Source organism: Eleutherodactylus coqui, chromosome 10 (assembly GCF_035609145.1).
Source record: "Eleutherodactylus coqui strain aEleCoq1 chromosome 10, aEleCoq1.hap1, whole genome shotgun sequence".
In the NCBI taxonomy this organism is placed as follows: Eukaryota; Metazoa; Chordata; class Amphibia; order Anura; family Eleutherodactylidae; genus Eleutherodactylus; species Eleutherodactylus coqui.
The window spans coordinates 5,337,417-5,355,230 of record NC_089846.1 but is presented as its reverse complement, the minus strand read 5'-3'; the positions used below and the strand labels follow the sequence as shown (position 1 = coordinate 5,355,230).

Here is a 17,814-nt window from a genome sequence, read left to right as displayed (position 1 = left end):
GGGCCCGCTTACAGGCTTTGCATTGGGGCCCGGGAGCTTCCCGTTACGCCTCGGGGTCCGTCTATTTAGGGGGTTGTCTGAATTGGATACATTTGGGGTTTGTAAAAGAATCCCAGAAACCAGCAGGAAAGCCCTGATGAGACCCTCCCCAGCGGTCAGCATCCCGTGGCCCAATTCTGTAACCAGACCACGGTAGCGCTATACAACCCCCTTGTCCCATGATGGCCTTGGGTTGTCACATGACTATAGATGGTCATTAGAAGCATGAGTTCCCTCGAACTATCTACTGGTGCCTGCTGTTTGACATCCTAGGATATGACTACTAGCCAATGCGGGTATGAGCCATTCTGTGCCTCCAACACAAAGGGTCCGGTCCCACGATGCGGTAAAGCTTGCCCACCTGAGGCGTCCAGCGGCTGCTGCTCTCCTCTTATTAGCAAAGTTTCCCGGCCGTTGTCCACAGTGGGGTTTTAGATTGTGGAGGACCATTTACATGTGATGATTATCACACAAAAGTTGTTCAAACGCACACATTTGCGTGATAATCGTTGTCTAAATGCGCAGCCATCGGCGCTATTCATTTACAGTGTGCTGGTCGCTGCGTGAAAATCACCGCTGGACCGCCGGCTTCTCACTGAGTGTAAACGCTCCCTACTCAAGCGAGAAGCCAGCGGTGATCCACCTTCTAAACGCTCTGCGCGAGCGCCAACAGCCCAGCGGTGACGTCTGCCCACCTGCCGTTGTTTAGGTGACTGTCGCCGCGTCTAAATAGGACATGTGTGGTCACCGACCCTAGATCTAATATTATAGAAAGCGACACAACCAGAATGTTGGCCTTGCTCATGTGTTTTCTCTTCTTCCAGGACACTATCTCTCTCAGATTGTATCTGCTGTGAACATTGCTTGGGCCCTGAAAGAAGTGGAGCAGGTAAGCTGCAGCACCATGGAAGCACAGGACCTTATGGAAGAGTCTCTAGAACGGTGTTCACACCTCCAGTCCTCAAGGCATCCAGTCCGCTCATGTTTTCAAGATATTCTGTGGCAATGTCTGAAGGCGCTTTCATACGGGGCGAGTGTCAGTCAAACGATGTATCCTGGCTGCGGTGCTGCTGCACAGGGGCGAGTATCGCTGACCGCGCGGCCAGCAGGGTGGTGGGGCGGCTGGAGGAGAGTCCCCGCCCCCATTCACTGTAAGCAGCAGCCGTTCAGTACTGACCGACTGCTGTTTACACTGAACGATCATCATTCAGGATTTTAGGCACGCTGTCTTCAGTTTCTCCTTTTACACGGGACGATTACACTGCCCAAAAATGTTTTTAAAAATTTTCATAACAGAAAGTAATTGATTTGTTTCTGTAAAATTAAAAATGCTGATTCCACCGGTGACTCTGAATAATCGCGGCGCATTTTCAAGTTATTTAACTTCTTAGTGACCAAGCGGTTTTTTTTCATCGTAAAAAATCGTAATGCCTTATTTATCCATCAGCGCCGCTGTCTGAGGACTCGTTTTTTGTGGGATGAGTCGTACTTTTCAATGGTGCGATTTACTGAACCAGGTAATGTACTGAAAAGTTCTAAGTGGAGTAAAATGAAAAAGAAACAACAAAATTCCGCCATCTTTCGGTGCGTCTTGTTTCTACGGCCCACAAACTGCAACAAAAATGACATAACTTTATTCTAAGTACAACTTTTTGTTCACTTTTTATTGCATTTTTTTTCTTGGAGACAGAATGACCAAAAAAGCGCATTTCTGACATTTCTTAATCTTTTTTTCAGACGATGTTCACCGTGCGTGGTAAATAATGCGTTACTTTGATAGATCGCACTTTTACAGAAGCAGCGATACTAAACATGTATTTTTGTTTTATGATTTTGATTCCTTTATTTAGTCTCCCCAGTGACCTGTAGACACAGCTCATTAATTACAACTTACTGCTGGATGATCCGCAGTGTTTACACCAGGTGGAGACATCCCTATATGTTACATAAACCTACCCTTAGTGTTCAGTCAGCATGCGGTGTGTAACCGTGATTGTGAAATAGTTGCCCAATCACTTTTGTTATTTGTGTTATGAAGCAGGTTAACGGCGAGCCGAGCGGATTAATTGTATCGGCAGATTTCGAAAAAATATAATACAACGGCGAATGGGTGACATTATTCCCCATAACTGGAAAACCTTACATGGTGGAAAATAAACAGACATCACGTGTGAATTCAGCTAAAGTTACTATAAGCGCCTCTCTGCTTATCTGTTACAAACATCGTGTTGCACAGTGTAATGGTTCAAACCCCACAGGAGCCGGACCAACCAGAACGATAATCGCCCCGTGTAAAAGGGCCTTAAGGCACTGACAGGAATTGAAGATCCTGAAAACATGACCCGTTGGGGCGTCTCATGGACTGGGGTGGAAACACTGCTTTAAAAGAAAACCGCATATATTAAAAACGGATTCTAATGCATTTCAGCTTCAGAAAAAGCCTTCTTCATAGCATCACCTAAAAGAGAATATACAGCTATCAATACTTCTAGTAGGCTGTATTCACACAAGCGTATACACCCCGTATACGCATAAATACATCGGCCGTCAGAATGAATGCATTGGATTCAATGCCGTTGTCACCATAATGAATACAATCACCTGCCCCTTACAGAACGCCCGAAATACAAACTCCATATAGATACATTAGATCTGTTCCAACTTGCAGGAAAACGAGTATTAACCCTTTCCAATCCACTGTGACCTCTAAAGACCTTCTGATTGAAGGCTGTACAGCTCCGATGTCGGAAGACGTCCAGCAGGGTATTCTTACTGTAGATTACCGGCCGCTCTGTTGTCGGCCTCTCCAGCATGTCTTATATCGCAGTACTGGCTCTAGCCAGCAGAGGGTGCCATTGTATAATGGCAGAAAGAGAAAGCCCCTAGGAAATTGAATCCAAAATTGGATTGCAAAGGGTTAAGTTTGAGAATCCAATAAGCCTCTCTTGATGGAACGACAAGGATGGCCACCCCGACAGACAAGCCAATTATAAGATGAAAAGTTGGGATGTGTGGAGAAATAATTATTGCCAATAGCCCGGGCTTTATATGCCACAAGTGTTACTTCAAGATGTGAGATGTGAGACAGAAAGTCATCCCGTCTTAAAAGGGGAACGTTATCCATATATGTAAAAAGAATGTCCGTCTGTCTGTCTGTCCTTTCTGCATTACTACACCATTCATCCGGTCGCCATGACATTTTCGGAAGTTGTTGGGTACACTCCTTCTGACATAGTCCATCTATCCTACGATAGGTGGCGCGCGTGTGAGCATCGGCGACAGTTATGCCCCCCAAACGGAAATCGATTGGTCGATCTACATCTCAAGCACAAAAGGCATTACGAGCTTCAGAAACAGATGAGCAGCGGGAGGCGCGTTCAACTACACAATGATGCATCCGCCGAACGTTTCGCAAAGCAATTGCTGGATATTGGGAATGGGAAGCTGGCAATCGACAGATCTACACAATGTATCACATCGCCCACAAACTTTGGTATGATGACATCAACCAAAGACGAACTGATTAAAAGGTTTTCCCAAATATCACGCGGAATTACAATAATCCTCCGTGGCTCAGAGCACTGCTATATTAGCAGCTACCAACAACCATGTCAATGCCAGCAACATCAGCATTCAAAACGGAATACCAGGAGAAGCGACAACGTATAAGTCCGCACTAAAGACGGTAGAGAAAGAGAGATGATAATCAGGCATCCAATCACATCTAGCACTATGCAAATAGAATTCCCGGAGTTTTCGCTCTACGGTGGATTTAGGGCCCTTTTACATGAGATGACTTGTCGGGCACAGATACCCAGCAGGTAGTCCCAGCGATAGTCGTTACCGTGCTCTAAAACAAGCATGACTCTTTGAAGGGATGCGGAGCGGCTGGGGATTGCTCCATCCCACAGTAAGCGGGCCGCCGTTCAGAAGTGATACTACCTGTTTACACGCTCAGCACGCAGAAACTGAACCACGAACCAAGCGAATTCTCAATCGTCGTCCAGTCGGGGCCGCTGGATGCAGAAATCTGAGCAGTGTATCGGCCCTTATAAAGGGGCCCTTAGCATGTTTAATTACTTTCTGTGAATAGCCCCTATTAACAAGTCTAGAGGGTAACGATTTTAGATGCAGAAACCTACAAAGCCCTAACACTGTATTGGTGGATGAGAGCTGCTGGCACATAGTCACGTATTAACCACACAGGCTTTTAGGAATAATTTAGTAACTATTGTTTGGTTTTTAATATCATGTGTAAGAGTTACAACCAAAACGGGAGCAGAAGAAAAAGTATGATTGGAAGGAAAAACTAAATAATCATCACTGTTATAACTAACGAAATCATTTACCAAATGAGGAGGACACCAATCAGGAAGAGGTCCTCTATGTACATATCATCCTATGGGCCCATTTAGACAACGATTCTCACTCAAAATTCACTCAAAGCCATCTTTTGAGCGAGAATCGTTGGGTCTAAATGCACGGACGTCCTGCAGTTTTCGTGCACAATTCGATCTTCGCTCAATTCTTGTTTTCTAGAATTGAGCGATGAACTCTTATCAGCGGTGCAGGCTGCTATCACAATCGGCAGCGCTAATAAGATTCTTTCAGCTCATGAACTGGTAGTTCACAACTGGATGTGAGCTGTAAGTGTGGAGAACAATGCAACTGTTTGCTTATGCGAAACAGCTGTATTGTTCGCTGAGTGACAGCGGCTGTGTCCCACTCCGCCTGCATAGCTCTTTAGTAGCTACTTAGCTACTATAGACTATGCAAAGATTCGCTCAAAACTGTCACTCAAACTGTCGTTTGAGCGATTTATGAGCGATCATCTGTCAGTGTAAATGGGGTCTTACAATCAGAATAGCATTTCTTTTCTTGTCAAGGAGTCTGCATAGATGGTTAAGCAATGTTGAGTTCCAGGTCACTGCAGAGACGGTAATGTTTTGATCTTATCATAGGTTAAGGAGCACTTGAGACAATTCCTCTCCACAGCGGACGACCCGATGACGTCTCTCCTGGACTTGCTGGACCACTATAACCCCACTAAAGGGAAAGGGCACGCCCTGCCGGCTCTGGTCACCTGTGAATTTCAGAAATGGATACATGACCATCCAGAATGTCAGCAGGTGAGGCGACAACAAATGCGTGCTGCGAGGAAAGTCCTATATAGATACATAAGATCTATAAGCGGGTGTGTACAGTACCTGGACGGCCCCCTTCTAACGTGTATGGGGGTGTCCATGACCAATGTTGGGGGGGCAATGAGCATTGGGCATGTGGGAATCTGACAGCTGTAATCAAGGACCCCCGCATACATGTTTGATAGCCGGCCGGTCCTGTTGGTAAGGATCTGTGCATGCTGGGTTATTTAGTGCTTCCTGTAGTCCTTTACACAGAAGGATTATCCTTCAGTTTGTCAGTGGATTGTGTGAGATGATGATCTGTCAGTGTGAACAAGGCCAGCAGCCCAACCACTAATGATTATTAGTTCGGTTTAGGCAGACGGCTGGCATGTGCAGTTGGCATTTGTTTATCTACAAATGACTGGCTGCCTACTCTTAACCACTTGTTGAGCATAAGGACGCAACGATTTTTGGGGGATTTTCATCTCCACTTTTCAAAAACCATAACTTTTTTCTTTTATTGTCTACATGGCCGTATGAGGGCTTTTTTTTTTTTTTTTTTTATTAGTGCCATTTTTGGAGTACATAAACTATATTGTAAAACTTTTAGTATTTTTTTTTCATGATCACAGGGAAAGAAAACACCTCAATTCTGTCATTGTTTGTTTGTTTTTTTTTTTACAGCGATAATTATGCAGCATAGATGGCACAATACATTTTTTCTGCGGGCCGGTACGATTGCAACAATACCAAAATTTGTATTTATTTATTTTTCTAGTTTTTTCCACTGTCCTATAACTTTTTTATTTTTCCATGGACAGAGCTCTGTGAGGACTTTTTTTTTGCGTAAAGAGATGTAGTTTTTATGGGAACCATTTTGGGGTATATGCAGCTATTTTGATCACTTTTATTGCTTTTTTTAGGGACGCAAAATGAAAAAAAAACAAACTAAAAACTGAGGCAAAATGCTTATTATTTAAGTGTGTTCTATTTTCTTGTACAAGTTGTTATGGATACGACAATAGCAAATATGTTGGCTTTTAATCTTTTACATTTTTTTTATACTAATCGTGGAGAACGCTTTTTTTAAAAAAAAACTTTTTTACACTAATTTTATCCTTTTTTTTCTACACTATTTATGTCCCTGTAGGGGACTTGTTCCATAACACCTATGATCGCTATGATAAAGCATTGCAGGACAGAAGTCATTTTCGCTTCTAATAGCCATCATAGGTAATGGTGACCCGTCGGCTCTCCGCGATTACATCGTGAGAGTCCGATGACGTTGCAGAGGGAACGCGCTCCCTTTGTGAACCCTTTTACACGCTGCGATCTACATGGATTGTAGCAGGGAAGGGGTTAACAGCAGGGGGCGCTGTCCTGATGCACCCCTACTGTTGCAGGCGGAGGCCACCTATCAGTGACAGCCAGCTCCTGTTGTCGGATAGCCCGCGATCTCTTCTAATCTTACGCTATCCACAGGATGTAAGTGTATGCCCTGTTGCGTTAAGTACCCCGCAGCCCGGATGTACACTTATGGCATTAAGGGGTTAATGGAGGCAGGCAGCCAGAAGCGCTCTCCGGCCCGCTCTGCCTCCATATAGTGAACAGATGTTCTGACAATGGCGCTAAACATTGTCTTGTGTAAAAAGATGCAAAAAGTACCATTACACGGGATGACTGTCGGGCGCACGGGAGCAATAGTCATTCAGTGAATGAAGGTGGAGCGTGCTGGAGATCTCTTCTGCCTGTTCGCTTCCATTCACAGTGAATAGGCAGTCGTTCAAATATTGAATGAGTCCCGTTTACACTGAGTGAGAAGTCACTCGCTAGCTCGTTAGTTTCAGTGAGCTGCAGCGACTAGTGACTTTTGAGCAAATTCTCACTCGATGCCCGGTCAGTGGTTGTGTGTACACAGGATGACTGTCACCCAAAATCACTGTCTCAAGTGCTGATATATGAGATAATCATCCCATGTAAAGGTACCTCACCTTTTATAGCAGAGTTTGGCTGTTCCTCACCCAGTCTTAAGCCTCCTACACAGCTGATTCTGTCCCAGTTAATGACTGTTTTTCAACCTACATATGAAAATGATGATTTACTTGTCCATCCTGTTGGGGTACACAGCTCTAGACCATGGGATATAGCTACTGGTCACTAGGGGGTAGCACTGAGCAGAGAATCGTTAGCCCCGCCCACTCGCTATATTCCTCCTGCAGACACTGAGCTAACCAGTTTTAGCTTAGTGTCTGTAGGAGGCACATTTATCTGTCCCATGGTCTATGAAGCAAGGTGTTAGCGGGGAGCCAAGACTCTCACCCGTTACACCAACCGAGGCGGAGGCGAACCGAGGATGAATCTTTTCCCTACTGTTGGCAGCCCCAACTTCTTAGGAAAAGATTGTCTGTGCTTTGAAACCTATCAGGCACATTAACCCGCCAGCTATAGTGTGCCCCACTTGTGTATACAGAGTACCCCTCATACCTAGCTCTACAGGATGGCTGCAGGGGGTACACTGCTGTAGCCCAAGACTTCACTACCTACATTATGGTGGGTGAGTAGGGGGTCCCTGCGGGTGGTTTCTGTTGATCTGGCTGCATGTGGATGGGCTTACGGTATAAGGATGAGGCTCCATGCTGTTCCCGCAATGTGTTTTCGGGCGCCCAGAATCTGGGGTGGTTAGCTGCAGGTGCAGGGCGCTTTCTGGTAGCACAGGCTGGGCGTTCTGCCCATCTGTTTTTGCCAGCGGGTGCGCAAGTCCTCCCCGCTAATTTAGTCCCCGACTTTGGGCCTAGGTATCTTCTGGGGGCGGGCTACTGTGAGGTGTTGTCAGATGCCCGCCCCCTCCACCAATCACAGCGGAGGGCGCGCTATATGAATATCAGTGATGATTGGTCAGCATTTCCTGTTAACTTGCTGGCAGTGGTGTTTGGGACTGCCATGTCCAACTCCAAAGCTGAGGAGCCGAGACGGGGGTCATCCATAGCCACTCATTATGCACGCTCTCGGTCTGCGATTAAATTCACGTGTGGGCAGCTGGAGTCCTATTGCAGTAATTGTACTCCGTTGCGGCAGGTGGCTGTAGACCAAACTACTAGCACCCCTACCGTGCCACCCTTGCGACCCACCGAGCCCGAATGGACTCAGTCTCTATCGTTTGCGGTCTCCAATTTGGCTATAGATTCCTCTGTTATTTTGGGGAGGATGGATCGGATGTCGGGGCCTCCTAACAGAGGGAAGTCTGAAAGAAAGGATTCCTTGTCACAGAATGTTCCCCACGTTAGACCTTTAGGGTCCAGGCATTCCTCTGGCTCGCCTGTATCCTTGGACCAGGTTGCCGTTGTCTAGCGCTCAGGTGGAGTTTAGTTTTTACCCTCGACGCCTTAGTCAATTGCAGGGCGAGCCTTCTGATTCGGCTTCTATGACCAAGCATCTCAACTACCCTCAATGGTTAAAAGCCTTATCACAGCAGCCACTGGTACCTTACAGATCACTGACCAGCCTCTGGCTACTCCTGCGGCATCCGTGTCCTTCCGGCACCCCAGACGTACCCCTAAATTATTTCCTCCACGTGAGGATCTTGAGGATGTGATCTCCAGCGAATGGAGTAAACTAGATAAGCACTTTGTTAAGCCTAAGGCTAGGTTCACACGGGGCGGTTTCATTGCGGATTTGCCACAATTTTTCGTTGCAGATCCGCTGGACGGACAAACCGCTACATTTGCAGTGCTAGCCAAAGTCAATGTGTTTTAGTAAAACCAGTGATACATGGTTTGCCCACATTGCAGACGTATGGGTTCTAGAGGTCTTCTTCGCAGGTTATACAATCAAGTTTGTTGCCCAGCCACCCGAACGTTTCTTAATTTCAAGGGCTCCAGGATCTCCTCTCGCAGCTAGAGTCTTGACCCATTCCGTTCAAAACCTGCTTTCTCAGGGCATCATAGTGCGGGTCCCGTCCTCCCAGCATTGCAGGGGTTTTTATTCCAATCCATTTACTGTGGCCAAAAAGGATTGATCATTCAGGCTGGTCCTGGATCTGAAAGCGCTAAATTGCTACTTAAGAGTTCAACATTTTTGTAGTCATTCGTGACATCCAGGAAGCCAGGCGAATTCCTCTCGTCCATAAACATCAAGGACGCCTATCTGCATATCCCCATTTGTCAGGCGCATCAGTGTTTCCTGCAGTTTGCCATTCGATCCGGGCATTACCAGTTTGCAGCCCTCCTATTTGGGCTGGCTACTGCACCCCAAGTTTTTGCCAAGATGTTGGCGGCGGTCATGGCACTCCTTTTAAAAGGGATTGTGGTCATTCCTTTATTTGGACGACATCATGATAAAATCTCCTACTTGGGATTCCAACCTGCAGACTCTTCAGGTCACATTGAACACTCTGGCCAGGTTCAATTGGGTCAACAATTTTCCCAAGTCGTCCCTCATCCCAGCCCGTCACGTAATTTTTCTGAGCCTGCTCTTCAATACAGGGCATGCCAGAGTCTTTTTGCCACCAGAGAAATTGTGTCGCCTCTGGGAGCAGATATGCTCTCTACGGACGCCAGACCGCTTATTCATTTGCCACTGCTTATTCATTTGCCACTGCATGTGAGAACTGGGTCTCATGATTTCAGGCTTCGATGTGATCCAGTACGTGCAGTTCCATGCCCAATCCCTTCAATAGGCCATCCTCTCACTGTGGGATGGTTTTGTGGGGTTTCTAGAATGGGGGATCTCAGTACCTCCTCAAACCCAGCGCTTCCTCCAGTGGTGGCTGGATTCTCCTCAAGTCCCCTAGGCTCGCCCCCTGGGGAGCCTCCAGTGGCAGATGCCAAGGGAAGGTCCCATGGGAAGGCGGGGACCCTTCAGAGTTTTAGGATGCAAGGCGTCTAGACTCCCCAGGAGTCAAGGTTGCTCATAAACATACTGGAACTTCGAGCCATCTTCCTCCTTCTTAAGCACTTTACACGTCAGTTGAGAGGTCTTTCAGTACGGGTCCAGACCGACAATGCGACGCCGGTCGCATATATAAACCACCGGGGCGGAACCACAGTGTTAGAAGTGGCAAAAATTCTATCCTGGGCTGAGGTTCATCTGTTGGCTCTCTGCAATTTACATTCTCAGGGTAGACAACTGGGTGGCCAACTACCTCAGCAGAAGGGATGGCTTCCCTAGGGGAGAGGGAACTACATCCTGGAGTATTTCGGTTAATTTGCTTCCAGGTTCAACCACAGGTTACCAGCCTTTGTGACCTGATTCCGGGATTCCATGTCTTGCTCAGTAGACACCCTCATAATTTCGTGGGAGGGATTCTGGTATCCATACACGTTGCTTCTGTTCCCTCTGATCTGCGACTGCTCAAGAAAATCAGGCTGGAAGGCCTTCCAGGCATCCCCGTGGCTCCAGATTGGCCACGCAGAGCATGATACGCTGAGCTCGTCCTCCTACTCGACTTTCCATGCCGCCTTCCAGTCTAACCTTCTCTCTCAGGGTCCCCTCTGCCACCCCAATTTGTCCACGTTTAATCCCATGGCTGTTGAGGCCACAATCTTAAGATCTCATAGCTTTGGAGAGTCTGTCATTTAAATTATGATAAAGGCTAGGAAGCCCTCTTCTTCCAAGGTCTATCATCCGGTATGGAGGAGCTTCTTTCTTTTAGTGCAAGCAGCGGAATGCTCACCCGATGCATTTCTCCCTGCCCCAGGTCCTTGCCTTTTTGCAGTGCGGTCTGGAGTCAAGGCTGGGTCTCAATTTCTTAAAAGGACAGGTGTCGGCCCTCTCGGTGCTTTTTCAGTGTCGTCTGGCCTCAAGGCCTGCGGTCCACACCTTCTTGCAGGGTGTCGTTCACGCCGTTCCCCGGTACCGCCTTGGGACCTAAACTTTGTGCTGGTGGCATTATAATGTCCCCCCTTTGAACCACTGAAGGAGGTTCCGATGTGTTTCTTGACATGGAAGGTTGCCTTCTTGGTGGCCATTACTTCCATTCGCAGGGGATCTGAGTTGGCAGCTCTCTCGGCTAAACCGCCGTTTACCATCCTCCATCACGATAGGGTTGTATTACAACCTGTTCCATTGTTTCTTCCTTAAGTGGTATCAGCCTTCCATCTTAATGAGGAAATCATCCTCCCCTCTTTTTGCCCTGCCGCCGATCATCAGAGGTTACAGGCCTGCACAGGATGGACCTGGTACGGGCTTTTAATATGTATCTCTCACACATGGCCTCTTTCCGGCGTTCCGATTCTCTCTTTGTCATCCCTGAGGGTCCAAAACGTAGACTTCCAGCATTCAAGATAGCCATCTCCCGCTGGATTCGTTCGGCTGTCTCCAAAGACTACCATGCTGGAGGAAAACCACCCCCATTTCGGGTCACGGTGCATTCGGCTCGGGCGGTTGGGGCATCATGGGCTGTTCAGAATGGGGCTCTGCCACCCAAGTGTGTAAGGCCGCCACTTGGTCTTCCTTGCACACTTTTTCCAAATTTTACTGTGTTGATACTTAGCATCTGCGGGCGCCACTCTGGGGAGCAGAGTTCTGCAGACTGCCATCAGCTGACCGTATGTGTCTTCGAGCTCCCACCCTAGACGGGAACTGATATAGGACGTCCCACGGTCTACAGCGGTGTACCCTGATAGGACGGATGAGTACAACTAGACTTTGATCCTCAGCGTAAAGTCTCTTTCTTGTCCCGTCCATTGGGGGACACGGCACCCACCCGATTCAGGTATTCTGTTTTTTGTTGACCTTCCTCGTTCGAGGTTCTCCTTTGTTGTCGTACATAGTACTATTGGAGTGTATTTATTCGTATGCGGTTTTTTCCGCTGTGTGAGCGTCAGCATCATTTCAAGAGAATTTAAAGAAAAGATGTAAGACAAAAAAGTGCTTTTCAGAGTGGCATCTCTTCTTCCTGTGTTTTTGTGTGTAGCGCCTACTGGCTGTTCCTACTGCGTGCTACAAAACTGGTTAGCTCAGTGTCGGCAGGAGGGATATAGCAAGTGGGCGGGGCTAATGCTTCTCTGCCTACTGCCGCCTCCTAGTGACCAGTAGCTATATCCCACGGTCTAGAGCTGTGTCCCCCACTGGACAAGACGAGAAAGAGTCTACACGGAGTACCGAAGTCTACTTTTCCATCACCTGTTTGCTATAATTGGTTAATCTTACACCTGACTGTGTGAGCGTACCTGGAAGAACTGATGCTGAGGACAGAGGGCGGTCACAACAAATATTGATGGGATTTACATTTGTCTTTTGTTCAGTCACTTTGCATTTCGTTAATTAACTTGGATTATCACCATTTCTGAAAGCATTCTTACTTTGCAGGACTTTTTCCAAACCTGCCTAAAACTTTTGCGCAGCACTTTAAGTTAGGGAATCCTCTCCACGTATGCCTCCAACGTACAAACGCAGTCTGAATTGACCTCAACAAGTAAAGGAATTTTCCAAGCCCAGAAATTATGCACATAATTGTGAAAAAAACCTCTAATATCAGTATTCTACAAAATGTGATCGTTCAGCAGGAGAAACCAAGTAATCTTGTAGATATGATGCCTTTTAATGGCTAACAAACATACATGATGTAATAGCGAGCTTGTGAACCTCTCGGGCTCTTCGTCAGGCTAAAGTGGAATAGATGTGAAGAGGCATGAATGTTTATACACACTTATATCATACATACTTATGACAAGGCACAGACATGGATGGGATTAGTATTCTACTTCACATTGAAAAAAACTCTGCACGACTGGTCCCTGGAGTAACGTATCATCCGTACTGGTGTCACCCCCTATGGGCAGCTATTGGCATGTGCAATCAGGTGCCATGGTACTCAAGGACAACAGAAAATGTCAGGTGACCCCAGTAACCAAGGATTAGGCCATTTATGCTTTAACCAATGGGAAACCTTAGGGCTCGGGGGAGTCATCAGTCCTTCCCTATGACGTTAGGGGTTGTTGACCAACTTAACCCTTTCCAATCCACTGTCTGACCTATGAAGACATTATGATTTAAGGCTGTACAGCTCCGATGTTGGAAGATGTCCGTCGGGGTTCTCTTACTGTATATTGCTAGCCTCTCTGCTGTTGGAGTCTATCCAACGTGTCAGCTCATGCAGTACTGGCTTTAGCCAGCAGATAGCGCAGTTGTATAATGGCAGAAAAAGAGTAAGCCCCCTAGGAAAACCAGGATACAAATCGGATTGGAAAGGGTTAAGAGTTCTCTGAGGGATGTGGAGCCAAGTAAGGACAGGTAAACTGATAATTAATCAGTTAGGAGATAAAACAATGATCGGCGTGGGATGTAGGCCTCTCTCACATATACCGGCAGCAAAAAACTTTGACCATGATGCTTTTGCAGCGATTTTACTTAGTTTTCGGCTACAGGTTCCTTCGTCCGACCGTGTGTTTTAGTGCACCCCATCATTGTGATGGGTGATGAGGTGCACTAAAACACCAAAAAATAGAGCAGGCAGCGCTAGAAAATTGACACGCTGGAAAGTGCCGTCCAGCGCCGCGATCGAGTGCATGTCTGTGAAGCCCCATTAAAAACAATGAGGGCGGTTTGCTGCGGTAAAAAGCGGTTGTGTGAGTGTGGCCTTAGCTGAGGAGACCCCCACTGAACCTGAGAATGGGGGGTCTCCTGTCTCCCTGTTTCCCTCACTGCAACCCTCGCAATCAGAAGTGTGAATGCAGCCGTGGCTGGAAAAGTTCAATTCCGCTCTATTCATTTTCAGTGGGGTTACCGGAAATAGCTGAACGTTTGTACTTGGCAATCTCAAAATGAATGGAGCAGTGCTGCATGTTATATGTACACCCACATATAACACAACATCAAGAGAATGAGCTGTGATCTCCTTAATTATACCGGTGTGACAGGAGCTGTGTGATCATCGGTAACTGTGACAGGAGTGTTAGTGTCCCCCCTCTAGGCAGTTGCCGTGGTAGGTTCCATCTAACAGCATCACACAGACGGAGAAACTGACTGCAAACTGAACATATAACCCCAAGTAGATCTGAGATCCGTAATGTATGATGTCTCTAAAGATTATAGCAGTACTGTAGTGTTCTAAGAGGAGCGTCTGATATCCGTTATATATGATATCTCTAGAGCAGTGGTTTGCAAACTGTGCTCCGTGGAGCCCTTGGTTCTCCGCGAGCGACAGTCAGGGGCTCCGTGGCAAAGCTATGGCACGCGTGCTGGGTTGAGGGCACACTGAGCCCTCTCTGCTGGCACACACGTTACCAGCCGCTCACCACTGTAGTGATTATCGGTGGGGGTGCCGCAGCTCCCGCCGGTAATCACGCATCGATGCTGATCCCGGTGCACACTCTGACGTCAGTGTGCACCCGGGATCCTCCTCCCCTGAGTTCTCTCCTCCTTAAATATAATGTATATCAATATCCCGTCCAGCGCTCCAGCGTTCTGTCCTGTCTTTTTTTTCTTTTAAATGGCCCTGCCCTTTTTATAATGACCGAGGTAAAAATCATATGTTGTGATAAGTCACGCCCCTAACCCCTCCCTTGACCACACCCTCTGTCTTGCTTTGGTGCTCCACGGGAAATTTTTGCTTCAAAAAGGGCTTCATTGCTGAAAAAGGTTTGGAAATACTGCTCTAGAGGTTATATCTGTACTGGAGCGTTATAAGAGGATCGGCTGATAATCCGTTATCTATGATGTCTCTAGGGGTTATATCAGTACAATAAGAGGATTGTCTGATATCAGTTATATATTATGTCTCTAGAGGTTATAAGAGGAGTGGCTGATATCAGTTATGTATGATGTCTCTGAAGGTTATATCAGTACTGGAGCTTTATAAGAGGGGAGGCTGATATCAGTTATAACGCTTCAGTACAAATATAACCTCTAGAGACATGATCTATAAGAGGATGCGCTGGTATCAGTTATATAGGACAGGTGAGGGAGAGGGGTAGGTGCGCTCCTCTCCCCACAATGCACCTTCCAGGTGTCCCCCCCCCCCCCCCCCCCACGTACCCTCACTCACTTTTCTGAGGTACATGCCCTACGGCTCTTCCGTCTGCGGTCCATGCGAGTAGCAGTCATCTACCGCCCCCCCAGGTGCTTCCCGTCTGTTTCTGGACCACTTTACCACCTGGCTCCCCACTTCCTCTCCTGCAAAGTCCCAATGCTCATCCTAGGAGACTTCAACCTCCCCACTAATGACCCCATCTCCCCATCTGCCTCTCAGCTTCTTTCGCTCACCTCCTCCTTCGGCCTCCCCCACTCACAGGGATGGAAACACTCTTGATCTGGTCTTCTTCCATCTCTGCTCTGCTTCCCATCTCACTAACTCCCCTCTCCTGCTCTCAGATCATAACTTTCTCTCTTTCTCTGTAAAGCTCCCTAGCATCTCTCTAGACCCACCTACCTACCGTACCAACAGGAACCTTCAGGCCGTTCACACCAAAGATTTTGCCGAGTCTCTACAGTCTTGTCTGTCCCCTATCTCTCTCCTCTCCTGCCCCAACCTGGCTGCCGCACATTACAACACCGCTCTCAAACACCTGGATGAAGCGGCGCCCCCCATAACCGAAGCCATCCAAAAGAGACCGCCCCAACCCTGGCTCACGCCTCAAACACGATTCATCCGGCGGTGCTCGAGAACTGCTGAAGGCTGTGGAGAAAGCCTCAAAAGTCTGCAGACTTCCTCCACTACAAATTCATACTCAGAACCTACAACCTCGCCCTCCACCGCGCCAAACAAGTCTACTTCACTGCTCTCGTCTTCTCACTATCCCACAACCCTAAACGCCTCTTTGACACTTTCCACTGCCTTTTCAACCCAAAACTGCAGCCCCCGATGACGGATCTCAGTACTGAAGAGCTGGCTGCTTACTTCAAAAAGAAAATTGATGACATCCGACAGGAAATAACTTCCCAATCCCAGACTAGCCCCGACCCTAGTCTTGTCAGCACTGCATCTAGCTCCTGCTCACTGTCTGTACTTAGACCAACGACAGAGGAAGAAGTCTCTAGACTGTTCTCCTCCGCTCGCCCCACCACCTGCGCTAGCGACCCCCTCCCCTCACACCTCCTCCGATCCCTCTCCCCAGTAGTCATCTCCCACCTCACCACTAAAATCAATCTTTCTCTGACCTCTGGCATTTTCCCCTCCTTATTCAAACACGCCATCATATCCCCACTGCTAAAGAAACAGACTCTGGACGCGACTGATGCTGCCAACTATCGACCCATCTCAAACCTTCCCTTCATCTCCAAACTACTAGAACGCCTGGTTTACTCCCGCCTTGTAAGCTATTTATCAGAGAACTCTCTCCTAGACCCTCTTCAGTCTGGCTTCTGCCCTCTACACTCGACAGAAACCGCCCGGACTAAAGTGTCAAACGACGTCCTGACTGCCAAATTGAGGGGCGATTACTCCCTATCGATCCTCCTCGATCTCTCTCCAGCATTCGAGACTGTCGACCACAAACTCCTCCTCAGTATGCTTCACTCCATCGGCCTAAAGGACACCGCTCTCTCCTGGTTCTCCTCCTATCTGTCTGACCGCTCTTTCAGTGTCTCCTTTGCTGGCTCCACCTCCCCTTCTCTTCCCCTTACTGTTGCGGTCCCCCAGGGCTCGATCCTCGGCCCCCTCCTCTTCTCCATCTACACAGCCCCCATTGGACAGACCATCAGGAGATTCGGTTTCCAGTACCATCCCTATGCTGATAATACCCAGCTATACACCTCCTCCCGGGATGTCACAGCAACATTCTTCCAGAATGCCACCGACTGTCTGTCCGCTGTCTCTAACACCATGTCCTCTCTCTACCTAAAACTAAACCTCTCTAAAACTGACCTGCTGGTATTTCCACCCTCCACTAACCGACCTCCTCCTGACATCTCCATCTCAGTGTGTGGCGCCACCATAACTCCTAGACAACATGCCCGCTGCCTTGGGGTCATATTTGACTCTGATCTCTCCTTCCCCCCCCCCTACATCCAGTCTGTCACCTAAACATGTCAGCTGCACCTCAAGAACATCGCAAGAATCCGCTCTTTTCTCACTGTGGACACGTTAAAAACACTCACTGTTCTCCTCATCCACTCCTGCCTCGATTATTGCAACTCGCTGCTGATCGGCCTCCCCTGCACCAGACTCTACCCTCTCTAATCCATCCTGAATGTGGCAGCCAGGCTCATCTTCCTGTCCAGCTGCTACTCGGACGCCTCTGCCCTGTTCCAGTCACTGCACTGGCTGCCCGTTACATACAGAATTCAATTTAAACTCAGAACCTTCATCCACAAAGCCCTCCACAGTGCAGCGCCCCCCCTATATCGCCTCCCTCATCCACAGTGCAGCGCCCCCCTATATTGTATCCCTCATCCACAGTGCAGCGCCTCCCTATATTGTATCCCTAATCCACAGTGCAGCGCCTCCCTATATTGTATCCCTCATCCACAGCGCAGCGCCCGCCTATATTGTATCCCTCATCCACAGCGCAGCGCCTCCCTATATTGTATCCCTAATCCACAGCGCAGCGCCCCCCTATATTGTATCCTTCATCCACAAAGCCCTCCACAGCGCAGCGCCCCCCTATATTGCCTCCCTCATCTCAATCCATCACCCAGCCCGGGCTCTCCACTCTGCAAATAAATCAGACTAAGTGCCCCTTTAATTCGAACGTTTCATTCTCACCTCCAA

The 17,814-nt window shown here is 47.9% G+C and overlaps 1 protein-coding gene across 4 annotated transcripts in view; it reads left to right on the top strand.

The window, feature by feature from the left end:
- Positions 1-17,814, top strand: part of EXD3 (exonuclease 3'-5' domain containing 3) — a 275,759-nt gene that overhangs the window by 57,562 nt on the left and 200,383 nt on the right. For all 4 annotated transcript variants that reach the window (XM_066580059.1, XM_066580060.1, XM_066580061.1 and 1 more), the window contains exons 3-4: positions 864-928; positions 5,001-5,168. In XM_066580059.1, coding sequence (XP_066436156.1) covers positions 864-928; positions 5,001-5,168 — 233 coding nt within the window. The remainder of the gene's footprint in view (positions 1-863; positions 929-5,000; positions 5,169-17,814) is intronic.